General features: G+C 41.9%; 1 protein-coding gene across 1 annotated transcript; it reads left to right on the top strand.

The window, feature by feature from the left end:
- Positions 1 to 449: 449 nt before the first annotated feature.
- nyap2a (neuronal tyrosine-phosphorylated phosphoinositide-3-kinase adaptor 2a) lies at positions 450 to 10794 on the top strand. The gene is made up of 7 exons (XM_083984352.1): positions 450 to 1786; positions 3802 to 4018; positions 6159 to 6481; positions 6582 to 7718; positions 8171 to 8299; positions 8695 to 8807; positions 8961 to 10794. Exons 2-7 carry the CDS (start codon positions 3816 to 3818, stop codon positions 8964 to 8966), a joined length of 1911 nt encoding a protein of 636 aa, XP_083840478.1. The 5' UTR covers positions 450 to 1786; positions 3802 to 3815; the 3' UTR covers positions 8967 to 10794.
- Positions 10795 to 13969: the final 3175 nt, after the last annotated feature.

Genomic DNA, 13969 nt, shown 5'->3' with positions numbered 1-13969 from the left:
ACAGGTGAGTCCAAGGTGAAAGTACCAATCTGAAATCCAAGAGACAAAGTCAAAAGACAAGCTGTAATCAAATATTATGCTGAGGACAAAATGACAAGATCAAGGGATCAGAGCATTACCATAAGAGATGACACAACGAGATGGCATTGAGACCATCTTACTGTTGTAGGTGTGAGAGGCAGAAAATCTAATCAGGTTGATGAGAAGCAGGTGTGCAGAGGAGGGTGGGTGCAGGAGGCCTTGCCCTGGGGAAAAAGGAAAACATGGACACACAGGGTGTTTTCAGACAGACACGGCTCTGGTTCTGGTTCTGGCTCCGTTTTGGAGTCTCAGAGCCTCTGTGCTTTCTGGCGAACCAGCAGCGTTCACACCATTTTAAGCGGAATTTATGAATTATTTGAGTCTCGGCCATCTCTTCCACAAGTTCAAAGACAAGAATGACTTTATGAAGGCAGTAAATTAGGTAAATATGACTTAACAATTAAGTAAATTAGGTAAGTGGTTTAAAAATTGAGCAAAATTAGGTAAATATGATTTTAAAATGTAGTAATTACAAGTTAAAAAGACTTAATATATAGCTTCAAAGCAGTAGGCCTATATGACATAATTATGGTAAATGCTAAATTCTTTGTCATTTTCATGTTAAACAGGTGAGATGAATTGGCCAATAATATCATTGACAGGTACTAATTTCTTGTCTTTTCTCTTCATTGACTCGATACTGCAGGTAAAACTATAATCAAGGTGACTTGACTTGACATAACCCTTGACTTGATTTGACTTGACTTGCTCAAGAAAAAATTACTTTGGACTTGCAATTTAAGACTTGCACATGTGTGACTTGACCCAGACTCCGGTAGTGATAAAAAATAAAAAAAATCAGTGAAAGATATGAGGCTGTTCATAAAACATCTCAGGTCTAACAACACACCACATTGCCCTCATCATTAAAAAAGATAGATTTAAATTTCATAATAAACTAAATAAATAAAGAAATGGGTGGAGCACGTTGTCATCGGTCTAGTATCAGCTGGTTTCAGCCTGGTTGTTACACTGCAACACGCCTGCTTCCTTCCTGCTGCATGTGGCAACATCTACATGTTTGGCTGTAGATGAGCGTTAACATCGGACAGAAAATCTCTCGGAGTATCATGTGCTGTGACATCACATGATGTCATTGTGCTAGAATAACATGTGACATGATGTCATCTAATCGTGTCATCGTGTAGGAGGTGAAGGTGGAGGGAGGAGAAAAGGCAGCTGCACACATCTGTTCACACACGAAGAACATCATGGCTGCAAAATGAAAAAACCAAAAGCAACTTTGTGATTCTCTCTCTCTCTTTCTCTCACTCTCTCTCTCCTCTCTCTCTCTCCTCCCTGTCTCAGCAGCAGGGGGAGGAGTCGGCAGGGTGAGGATGCTGCCCCGTTGCCGTGGTTTCAGCCTCTCGTTTCTTGTGGTGACCATCGTCGGGGATGTGCGTGTGTGTGTGGCTGTAGGGTGCGAGTGAGAGTGTGTGTGTGATTCTTACAGCTGTGAGGATATATGACTGCAGGACGGAGGAGAGGAAAAGAGGAGGAGAGGGAGGGCAGGAGGAGGACGGAGGTGTCGAAGGGTGGATGTAGATTAAAGTTGCTGCAGCGAGACATTGTTTCTGTGAGGACGACAAGAACCTTCATCACTCCATCTTTGTCTCTGCACAGGGAGGACTGAGGGAGGGAAGGAGACAGTGAAGGAGACAGTGAAGGAGGGATGGATGGAGTCTGAGTCATCGCTGATCCTCCGGTAAGCCTCCTCTTAGCTGCTGCCTTGTATCTGTTTCCCCTTGTTTCATTTCTGTGTGCTGGTCACTCGATCATTCATGCCTCTCCTTTATCTCCTGCTGGAAAATGTTGATCTGTTTGTCGTCGTGTTGCCGCTGTCATTTGCTGACTGTGTCAATAAAGTCTGTTCAAATCACATCTGGTTCCTTCACACCCTGTTTTTGTTGAAATCAGCAGCTTCAGTGTGGCCGCCATCTTGTATCAGACCTGTGAGCAAAGTTACAGACTGAGGGAAAATTTGGTCATGTTTAAAAAGCAGGATCTTATTTTTCAAGAGTCGTTTTCGGCTCCGGGGTCAACGCACCTGCAATGTTATTAATAATCCTCCAGGACAGAAGGTCAAAGGTCAAACAGTGAAGCAGCTCTGCATCAAAGATGATCTAATATGGCTGCCCATTCAATCTGTTTAATATCAGTGATTAACTTGTTTTTATGTTTCCGTTGTGAAAATGAACGTGAGGTTTTAGACGTTAGGGCAGAGTTAATGAGGACACAACCTGACAGCTCAAAACAAGATCAGACTTAAACTGGTTCAGTTTTATACTAGGAACATGAAACAAATTCATATTCTAAATAATAATAATAATAAGATAAAATATGGATTAAGCAAACGTATACATTTGTATCACACTGAGTGGTTTGAACAGAGAGCTAAATCCTTCAGGTTAGAGGAAGCACGTGTTTCCTGTCATCGTCTACTCTCCTTGTTTCCTCATTTCTTCTCCTTGTCTCCTTCTCCTGTTCGCTCTCCTCCTCACCCTCCCCTCCTCTCTCCTCCTCCTCCTCCCCCTCCCTCGTGTACAGGAAGCATTACATCATACTCCACTGAGAGATGCTGCTGTTGCTAGGTTACCGCCGAATGACTCCCTGATCCATTTTTAGAAGGAAGCTGAGAGACAGAGAGGTGGGGGAGGGGAACGATAGAGAGACACCAAAAGAGCACGGAGAGAGAGAGAGAGAGAGAGAGAGAGAGAGAGAGAGAGAAAGAGAGAGAGATTATATCACTGTGGGAATGACTGAAGAATGAAAAAAAACAGGAAGCCAAATGGTAAAAGACGAGAACAAGAATGCATCAGCTCTATTTCAAATCAAATCAGAGACACATTAGAGACGAGTATGATTCAGTTCATACTGGTCTGATGGTTCCACTAAAACCAGGTCATCTGAATCTGGTCACCTAAGAAATACAATTTTAAATGGATATTAGTGTTAATACTGAGACAGCCAAGAAATTTAAAGAGAGGACAGTGGAGTCACCAATCACATGTCTCTCTGTTCTAGCATCAGCAGTTCATCTGATTGTACACCGACCCGTTTACTGTTCACACATGTTAATACCTGTGTTGTGTACACCCAACCTGGCAACCAAAGTTACCTATTCATGTAACACACAAGTACATTGGTATCCAGTCTGCTGTGGTTCATACCACACGCCGTCTTTCCATCTGTTCGTCCTTTCTGTCCGTACATCCATCCATCCATCCATCCATCCATCCATCCATCCATCCATTTGTATCACACTGAGTGGTTTAAACAGAGAACCGAATAATGTTTAAAAAATGAGATCCTTCAGGTCCATCCATTATTAGTCATTCTATTCTATTCTATTCTATTCTATTCTCTATTTGTCAGTGGTTCAGTCTGATGATTGCCAATTTTCTTCAGGGTTTCATTCATGTTCTGGCAGCCATCTTATCATCTTCTTCTTTTTTTTTTTTTTTTTTTTTTACCTATCTCCGTAATGATTTGATTGTCTTGTTGAATAAAACCACAACAGAAACAGTTTTAGTATACATTTTCCAGTCTGTTACATTGAGGTTGTCATCAAGAGGTTCTGACTATCGGTCAGAGACATAAATTGGTTGTCAGTAATTAAATTCAGCCACTGTATTGAGGAGTCCTGTCAGAGGGACAGAACAGGTTCTCTGCAGGTTTGTGGTCTGTTTGGACTCACAGAGACAATGATTTTTCTCTCAGGTCATTGGGGAGTCATGACGTCTCAGGAGGAGGCATCTTCCTTCAAGAGGTTTTTTCAGTATGTGGAGGACTGTGGACTTAGAACATACGATGGTCTAGTGATCCAAAACGCCTCAGACATTGCCAGAGAGAGCGACCGCATTCGTAACCAGACCAACTGGACCTACCTACAGGAAAAACACCAGAAAAAGAGACGGCAGGAGGAAACCATCAAGAGGTAGAAAAGACACCCAAACCTTACAAATGAGATTATTCTATGGCTTCACCACCCAGACTGTTTTTTTCACAGGGATTCAATGAAAATGTGTTGAAGGTCAAAAGCGCTTCCATCCATCCATCCATCCATCCAATCACTGTCTATACCACTTATGTGTGCAGGGTTGTGGGAGGCCTGGAGCCAATCCCAGCTGACGTAGGGAAATGGCACATCCTAGACAGATTACCAGTCGATCACAGGGCCACACATAGAGACAAACAACATCAACCTTTAGAGTCAACATAATCAACCTAGTTTACATGTGTCTGGATTGTGGAAGGAAAACCCACACAGGCAAAGGGAGAGCAATGCAAACTCCACCCATGAGCTCCATCGAATCGAACGCACAACGTTCTTACTGAGAGTCAGTGTGCCGCACTCAAAATATAATGTCTATATAGTGGATTTTATTTCTGAAATGTAGACCTACGGTAATTTAAAAGGACATTCTGTGGACATGAATGAAAATGACGTATGGCAAAAACAACTACTGTATTTAACTGTGCACACACACTTGAGCCTGAACAGCTAGTAAGCCAACAAGATGAATACATAGACGGATATATGAACATGACATAAGACATCCGTCACATCCAACATGACCTACATCACCATATCCTATCAGCCTCCTTCAAGGCAGTGTGGCCCTTAGTTGTGTTTTTACTGGGATGATGAGTTGGTCTGTTCAAAGCTGGAACCATTAAAGCTCACTGATCCAAGCCTTAAAGGGATAGCTCCTTAATTGTCGGTGCAAGCTGTTTTTAGAACCGTGGAGCCACGCTATGAGATAATAATGTAACGTTACGAGACAGAGTTGTTTTCGATGCAAATGCAAAGACTGCTTGCCGAAAAACTGCCCCTGACGGAAAAGTGCAGTTTTGCATGAATTTTCCTCGAAAAGAACTCTGTCTCATAACGTTCCCTTAGCGTGGTGAATGTGCAGGTCACAACTTGTCTACTAGAGCGTTAAGGAGTTGTTGGATTGTGTATTTGATGAGTTTGATGAGCAAAACCAATAAATAATGCATTAGCTGCATTGTATTGTGAGTTTTGTATTGTGAGTTTTATGTTGGGACTACAGATGGAAATTAGCCCTAGTGGCTAAATCTGGTACAACCATCTCTTCTTTGTTCTAAAATTGATTAATGGTATTGTACACTGTCCTGTAATATTAAACTAAACTAAACTAAACTAAAGCCTCCGTAGCGTAGCTCTGAGCAGCTCGCGGCTCTGCTCTGCCGTTCTAAAAATAGTTTACACCAACAATTAAAGGTAACGAACCTACTGCCTATGACTATACGGATTATGGCAATGGGCCAATTTGACAAAATGTTGAACTATCCCTTTAAAGAGGAACTATGCTAGATTTGTACCTTAATGAAACAGCTTCGGAGTAATTGTGATGGTTAAATAAATGACTTGTGTAGGGAGAATGGAGGCTCTCTGCCTTCCAGGTAGCGACTCTTGGCCCGAAAACCAACCCTGCAAGATCAGTGCCGCTGACGCAACATGAACGCGCCCCATAACCTGTAAGCTCTTGTTCATGACAGATAAGACTACACAAATATATCATATTACGATAAATAACGTTTACCACTCTACTGATTGCTTTCTCATCGGCTTCATTGAAAACAAATGCACATGGCCGTGAGGAGTGTAAGCAAAACAGGGGAAAGGCTACTGGACTTGCATAGTTCCTCTTTAAACTCTAAACATTCATTCCCTCTCCCTTCCTATGAGGTCTAGTTGTTCTTAGACTTTTAATATGGAAAGATTTCAATCTCTTTCAACACCATCAGTGCTTGTGATGATGAACTTGACCTTAGTTGTGAGTAGTTATCGGCATCAACAGTTTTTCCTGTCTTCATATTACTATGCCAGGTACAGAGTTTTTTCATAGGTGCACCATCCCTCCATCAAGTTTGTTCTTATAAATGAGAAGACAGACCAACATACAGCTGAAGTTCATCCTTTTACTTCTGCTGTAAATTCTGAATCAAATAAATTTGGGGCTTTGTTGTCACATTTTATGGGTAAAATGTTGTGGGATTGGTAGATGATTGTAGGCTTGAAGTTGCATTTCTTCCCATTGTCCATCCAGGATTGGTGAAGATGTTGCCATGGCATCAGATGGGGCATACTCTGGAAAACATTTCAGGATGGGTTTTATGACAATGCCAGCACCGCAGGACCGGCTGCCCCCTCCAAGCCAGGGCTTCACCGTACGATCCCAGTCCCTCCACTCAGTGGGCGGAGGAGATGACGACTCCAACCACAAACGAAAACAACCCCCACCCAAACCCAAGAGAGACCCCGCCACCAAACTGAGCAGCAGCTCTGAGATGGTAAATGGAGGCTCCAGGAGAGACCACCAAGAGGGCGGGGAGCAGGGGGAACAGGGGGATGAGGCAGAGCTCTTGGACGGTGAGGACATGTATTTCATTTATTTAAATGTTTGAAAGAGAAATTCATTTTATGACTTGAGGCTAAATGATGAAAGTCTGTCTGTCTCTTCGTCTGTTAGCAGCTCGATGTCCTCTCTACCCTGAGGACTATAAGAAGATGCCTCCACCTAAACCGAAGAGGAACCCAAACACTCAGCTCAGCACCTCCTTCGATGAGTCTTACATCCACAACCATGGGAATAAGAAGTCTTCCTTGAGGTGGGAAAAATCTTCGTCCCAGAGTCAGAGTCCAGCGTCCAGAGACACGGACGACGAGGAGCCGGTGTATATCGAGATGGTGGGAAACATCCTGCAAGAGCTGAAAGGTCAGGAGACGGTGGAGGATGAGCAGAGCGAGTCAGTGTACGAGGAGATGAAGTACCCGATGCTGGAGGACTTTCTGCAGGACACTCACTCCGCCATGATGGACCCTGATTCCTGGTCCCGTGGATCTGTCTTTGATATCCCCCCGCCCTTCCCCAACCTCCTGACCCACCGTCCGCCCTTGCTCGTCTTCCCGCCTGCCCCCGCTCAATGCTCCCCCAACTCTGACGAGTCCCCCCTCACACCCTTAGATGTCACCCGGTTGCCAATGATAGATAATGTCTCCTACAAGCAAGGTGGTCCTGAGCAACCACAGAGCTCCTCCCACCACCGCAAAGATCGAGACCGAGATCGAGACAGAGATCGAGACCGAGACCGAGACCGAGATCGAGACCGAGATCGAGATCGAGATCGAGATCGAGACCGAGACCGAGATCGAGACAGAGATCGAGATCGAGACTTGTCGTCCACTCACACCATCACGTCGTCAGGCCGATCGTCAGCCCCGCCCCTCCCCTCAAACCTCTACAAATCATCTGGCTCCGCCCACAGTGGATACGGTTATCCCCGTAGCCAATCAGCGTGTCCATCTCCTGTCAGCATAGGTCGCTCTCTGACCCCTCTGAGTTTGAAGAGGCCACCGCCGTACGATGCTCTGATGGCCGGAGGCAGTATGCCCCGCTCCTCATCATCATCTTCCTCCTCCTCACACAGGGCGGGGGACGGTGGAGCCAAACTCAGTAACTCTTCCTCCACCCACGGCTCCATGCAGAACGTGTCAATGAGGTCGCAGACTCCAACAAGCCCATTGGACGAACTCAACAACCTGTTCACCTCAGGTAGACAGGTGGTGAAAAGAGGCTCAGGCGGCAGGAAGAACAGGGAGGGTGAAGGTATGTAATCATGTCATCAGACCTTGACCATAACAACCAAATGTTTCTCACAGATACACTGTGGTCCGAATAGTTGCTAAAATGTATCTAATCTAAAGGTCCGAAGAGTTTTACATCTAACTCTATTTCAGCTGTCAAAGTTGTTATCAGTCTATTTGTTGTTCTACGACAGAAATATTCATGATTAGGCAAAGACAAAAGATAATTTGTTGTGAGAAGCCGCAGTGTCTCCAAACATCTCCATCAATAATTACAATCAATAATGGCACAACTATACGTCCTCCGAGGTTCCCGTCTTTCTGGTCTCCAGTTTCTTCTGGTCCTTTTCTCACTTTGAGTCTTCGAGGTTATGTGTCCTAGATTATCAGCGATTCTGTGTTGTCTTGGACGTGAATGATTCAGAAGGGTTCGTTGTCTTGTTGTGTCACTGCTTCTTTGTTGTATCGCTGCAGGAGACTGTAGGTCTCTGCCCAGACATAGCAGTAAAGACAGAGAAGGACAATCCAGTCCGGTTTCCAGCAGGATGGGGAGGTCATCTGTCAGTCCCACCATGATGCTGTCTGGAGGAGGAGGAGGAGGAGGAGGTGAGTGTGGCAACAGCAACACTATAGGGAAGCATGGAGGAGGTCAGGTTTAGATGACGTCAGTGAGACGAATGTGCTCATTTCACACAAGATGTTGACTCCAGTCCTCAGACATGTTGAGTGTTTGTCTCGTCAGGCCATATCTCTATACTTCAACACAACAGCAGTTGAACAACAGGCAAATATCAGTGATTAACTGATAAGGAACAGGTGAAGATTGTGTGACTAGCGTGCTAGCATGTGAAAATAAAGTGAAGTGAGGTTAACAGCGGGTGAACAACCGTTTAACAGGTGAACAACAGATGGACATCAGGTTAGCAACAGGTTAGCTATGTTGACTATGTTGTCTTAATCCTTTCTTGGTTGTTAATGTTCAATGATTTCATGTACAGAATCAAAGTCGGTTTGTAAACTCGGCCGTTCAGCCTCGACGTCAGGAGTTCCTTCACCTGGCGGGACGCCACAACGCCACCTGCAAGAAACACATCACCCCGCCCTCAGCCAGGTACACCTGTAAAACACCTGTCCATTTAACCAGCCATCCAGTCTGTCTGTCTGTCTGTCTGTCTGTCTAGCCACTATCTTTGTGTTCATTTCAATCAGTTTTCTTAAGAAGATGGAAAGAAATAGAAACTTGTATATTGTGTATTTCACACAGGATTGAACCTCCAACAACAGAACGTAAAACATTTTACAGACGGACAGAGCCTTCACCCATCAGCTGACTGAGATCTGAACTGTACACATGTAAACATACTTAAATAAGAGGATGACATATTTTGTCATTTTAGCTTTGCAAAAATGTTTGATGTTTAAAATAAATGTTTTTGTCTCAACATAATTACATTAATACTAACATGGTGCTTACTAATACTAATATGATTCTAACATTAAACTAACATGAAACACTAACACTAGCAGGACTCACACTGAAGAGGGGATGAAGTCTCATTAAAACACTAATATAACCCAATTAATCCTAATACACCCATATATGCGATTTGAAACAATAGCCCCACTCAATTAACAATAATCACATCCCATTGTATTATTGACAATGCATGGCCCATTTAACTAGAGAGAGCTGAAATCCATTCCAGTCACTCAATACAATTTAACATTTAGCATCAGTCTGTATGAAATAATGGCGCATTCCCCCATGTCAGACAAATCTCAATACTCTACAGATGCTATAAGAGACCTTTGTGATTTCAACTAATTTAACTTTTGACCAAGGTCACTCAAAGTAAGAGCGTGTACTCAAAGGCCCCATTCACTCTCACATAAACAGAGGAAGAAATCAGGTGGAGGCCATTTTTAAAATCACTGCAGACGCCACATTTCTGTGAGAAACATTACGAAGAAATGTTCACACCCAGTGTCATTTAGCCTCCTCCTTCACTTTCTTACTCTCCTCAAAAATACTAAAAAAAAATTGCACTCAAATTTTAAACATAACAAATATTTGGATTTGTACTCCTTGATTCCGCTTGATTCACCACCTTCTTGTATTTTCCTCCTCTCAGTCCAAGTCTAATGTGAATTTCAGACCGTTCATAATAAAGCACTGCAGCTCACATAGGATGTGAAGTGCTCTTTCAGCAGTCCCACTTAATTAGCCTAATTAAATTATTTTATGAGCTCACATGATGATCTATAGAGTAAGTGTCCATCACCATGTACCATATCCATCACCATAACTTGTTTCATCCATTTCATTACAGTTCCCACGCTCTCTAAAGAGCTTTTCTAATATTGGTCCTCTCCTGCTAACACATGAATGAAAACTAACCACAGATGCTTGGCTCCGCTGTGGCCTTGTCAGTCGAGCCATTTAACCCACTAACGTCTAAAACCATAATATATTTAAAAATGCATAAAAACATGATGAGATTGTTCTTCCCCCCCCCCCCCCCCCCCTTTTTTTCTATCATGTTTAGTTAAACATGAAAATAAAAAAAAGAAAACGAGTCAATGAGACTCCACCCAAACCAGAAACAGAGCCTGGAAGTTCTGTGATTCTTGAACCAACTTTACGGACCATTCGTTTTTTGAAAATACACTTTTGTCTTCAGTCCTGTGAATTGTTGGTTTGTTCCCTCTCAGGTGATAATAATGTAATAAAATGTGTAACACTGTGTACAAATGTTTACTGATGAAGCTCTGATAATAAAATATTTTATTTCACCAAATTAAAAAGCTAAAATATAGGGCTTCAGGTAAATTTCACCTTCTGTAATCTACAGTGGCTCACAAAAGCAAATTTGCTGCAACGGACCAGAACACGTCCATTAGGAGTGTTTGATGTTCAGTGTTTTTGAATCTTGCATCGTTTTTGAATTTGTGGCTACTATCTCTTATTGTAAGTGTTTGGGGCCGTTGCAGTGCGTTTGTCTTTCTCAGCCACCAGAGTAATCTCATCAAAAAACCTTTTTTCTAATCTGTCAAATTAAATCTGAATTTACCTGAAGTGTATCTCATACACACCTGTATTCAAATGCCGATCAAATCAGTGTGACGCAGGCATCACACTGACAATCTGAGTGAAAATAAACTTCAGTCTGATGTTCCACCTGTCTGTCTCTCTGTCTGACTGTCCGTCCGTCTGTCCATCCATCTGTTTCTGTCTGTCTGACATCATCATTTTCATTTCTAAAGACTATGATGAAAATCATGTTTTTAACCTTATTAACATCCATCTGATGTTTTTATATATCACATATGAATTTAGTGCATCAGCAAACTCATCATGAACTAATTAGCACACCACCTACAATGTATCTCAAACTGTCACCGCCAATTACACAACAAACAAACAAACAAACAACAAAAACAAATAAAAGATGCTACTGATGTTTACCGTTCTCGAAGATGCTAACAAGCCACTCTGATGAAACTGTTAGTCTCTCTGATGTTTCCTCCTTTGACCATCTTAATACTCCCTGCTTGGTGTAATCTCAAGGGTTACTTAATATGATAAAATATAATTCTACTAAGTGACCTTTACAGACATTTAGAATTTTTTCTAAAATAGTGACTGGAGCCATCATTATTGGCTAAACTACAGAGGCTACAAAGTAAATGGCATTTTCCCCAATGTTTTCATGGGAAATTTGTCATATTTAGAAGAAGCCACATTCTGATGGTTTTGACTCACTCTCGTTTGTCTTTTTAAATGTACTGCATTACGCTGTTACTTCAAACTCAACACTTCCTGTGTGCGTGTCAGTGCCCCCCCCCCAACCTCACACCTGGGGCGTGGGTAGTGGGCGGGGGCGGGGCATGAACTTAACTTTTACAAACAAATGATCACAATAATATTCAAAGTAGCTCCAGACAGAGCCGAACCAAACAGAGATTCAGAGACTTGTCAAACAGAGTAGGTGGTCGATGGACGTGTTCATGCTGAGCTTTTCTTCGTCTCCAGATGCCTTGGCTGTGCGGAGACGCCACCATGATGGAAATGATCGAGAGGAAAAGAGTATTGTGTCGAGAGATCAAATCTCGTCAGCGGCTAGAGAAGAATCTGTGTAAACAGGACAGTATGCCAATTCTGCCCAGCTGGAAGAGGAAACAGCCACCTCCATATTCAGGCCCTCTGACCGCCGCAGCCACCGGACAGACCACCACAGTCTTCTGGGATACTGCCATCTGAAACACCATTAACAGAAACGTGACACACAGGCCATCACAGTGTTGGGGGGCACACAAACAGTGGTGATGGTAATGATGAAGCAGTCATCAAGCCAAACCCAACCCCCATTGACAAGCTATACTTTGATTTAAAGAAACACATGTGGCTGGTTTTCTCTCATCGTTTGATTGATCTGGATCATTCCTTCACATAGATGAAAACAATAAATATTTCAGTCGTGAGGGATTTTTAGTTTGTGCTGTCACTAGTTTCCCTGCTACTGATTTTAAATCCTCATTCAAGTGAATCTGGTTCAAGGCCTTCAAATGAAAGACTAATAATCAAAGAGTTGCAACGATTTGATATAAACCAAATAACCAAAGATTCACAACGGTCAAAATGCCTTCATTAAATCATTTACAGTTCAGATAAATTAACTATAATATGTAACTGTCAACTAATCAATGATTGCACTAATTCTTGAGTGTGAACATGTGACAGTTTTCAGAGGGTTTGCACATGTGGGTCTCGATCCAGCAGTTGACATACGGTCGTGTAAATGATGTGAGAAAATCAGCTGTTTTATGTTTTTTATTTCATTTCAACACTTTAAAAACATCTTCATTCAACCTTTAACAAAACATGACAATCACCAAACTCTCAGCCAACGGTAACACATGCACACACACCACACACACACCACACACACCATACACACACCACACACACACACAGTATGAGAGGTGCAGGGGTCGTCCTGCTGTCCAGTCAGATTGTGGGGAGGCGTGGCTGAACAGGTGTAGCAGGTGTTGTCTTTCTACTCGTTATTTTTCTATCTCACCACTGTAAAAGATTCAGATGTTTTTATAAAGTCTGACAGTCGTGTAGCAGAATGCTGTAAGAGAAAAAAAAATATTTATTAACTTTTCGGTGTGAAAAGTCTGTCATCAAACATGTTTTTATATTTAAATTTACTGTAATCTGTGACTCTGTGTGAAAGAAAAAGATGTGACAATGTTTTTATATTTAAGAAAAAAAAACTTTTATTATGATGAAAAAGGCACTATTTTAAAATGAGTATATTTTGATGAGTTGTTTGTTTGTTTGGTCTTATCCACTGTCCCTGAACCACAGACTCAACTCAAATTTAACTCCATGTTAACTCCAGTTTAACTGCAGATTAAATCCAGTTAAACTCTAAATGAACTGCATTTTAACGTCCAGTTTAACTCCACACTAAAACCTCCAGTTTAGATGCCAATCAACCCCAGATTTACTTAAATTAAAGTCTAGATTAATTTAAATCTAACCACTATTTTCTCATCCTAACTCCAGATTAATCCCAGTCTAATCCCACATCAAGTCCATATTAGTAAATCAAGTTTAATTGAAGATTAACTCCAGTTTTACACCAGATTAATTCGAGTTTACCTGTTCACACAGTGCAGGTGTTTTACAGTTTGTTGGTCAGCTGTTGATTCATCCTATCGAGACTGCTGGTGACATAGAGGAGATCATCTAAGGTCTTGGGAGAAGACTTTATGTGACATTAATTTTATTGGCTCCTGAAAACAAACCAGAGAATCACTAAATATAGAAAGTTAAATGTTTGTGATATACAGTATAACAATTGGTTCGTTGTTTTACAAACTATTTCCAATACATGTAAGAATTTCATGTCATGTCTTTAAACTGCACAACTTCAAAATGTTGACTCAACTTAGTGTGATTTTTATGAAGTTCAGATATATAGGAAATTTAAGTCAGTTGGTTTTACATTTTCAGAAATCAGAGACGTTAAACTGATTATTCTATGTAAGTTCAGCAAAGTACAAGAGCATCTGTTTTTCAGTTAAATGTTTTATAGAAAGGATCAGACAGAGGAAGTTGCTGCGTTTACTGACGGATGTAAATAAAGTCACCTGAAGGGGACACGAGGGTGTTTTCGGGACAGTAGATCGCTGATGAACATGGGAAGAAGGAAAAAACACTGATGAATGTAGTGTTTTGATTTATTCATAAATGTGAATGAA

The sequence above is a fragment of the Trachurus trachurus genome (genome assembly GCF_905171665.1).
Source record: "Trachurus trachurus genome assembly, chromosome: 13".
In the NCBI taxonomy this organism is placed as follows: Eukaryota; Metazoa; Chordata; class Actinopteri; order Carangiformes; family Carangidae; genus Trachurus; species Trachurus trachurus.
The sequence above is the reverse complement of the archived record's forward strand: the minus strand, read 5'-3'. Positions and strand labels throughout refer to the sequence as shown.

Bases quoted from the DNA above. Each gene is read 5' to 3' on its own strand.
- nyap2a (XM_083984352.1), top strand. From the start codon at position 3,816: ATGACGTCTCAGGAGGAGGCATCTTCCTTCAAGAGGTTTTTTCAGTAT. The intron at 7,719-8,170 runs GTATGTAATCAT...GTATCGCTGCAG, and splicing joins GAAGAACAGGGAGGGTGAAG to GAGACTGTAGGTCTCTGCCC. The intron at 8,300-8,694 runs GAGGTGAGTGTG...TTTCATGTACAG, and splicing joins TGGAGGAGGAGGAGGAGGAG to AATCAAAGTCGGTTTGTAAA.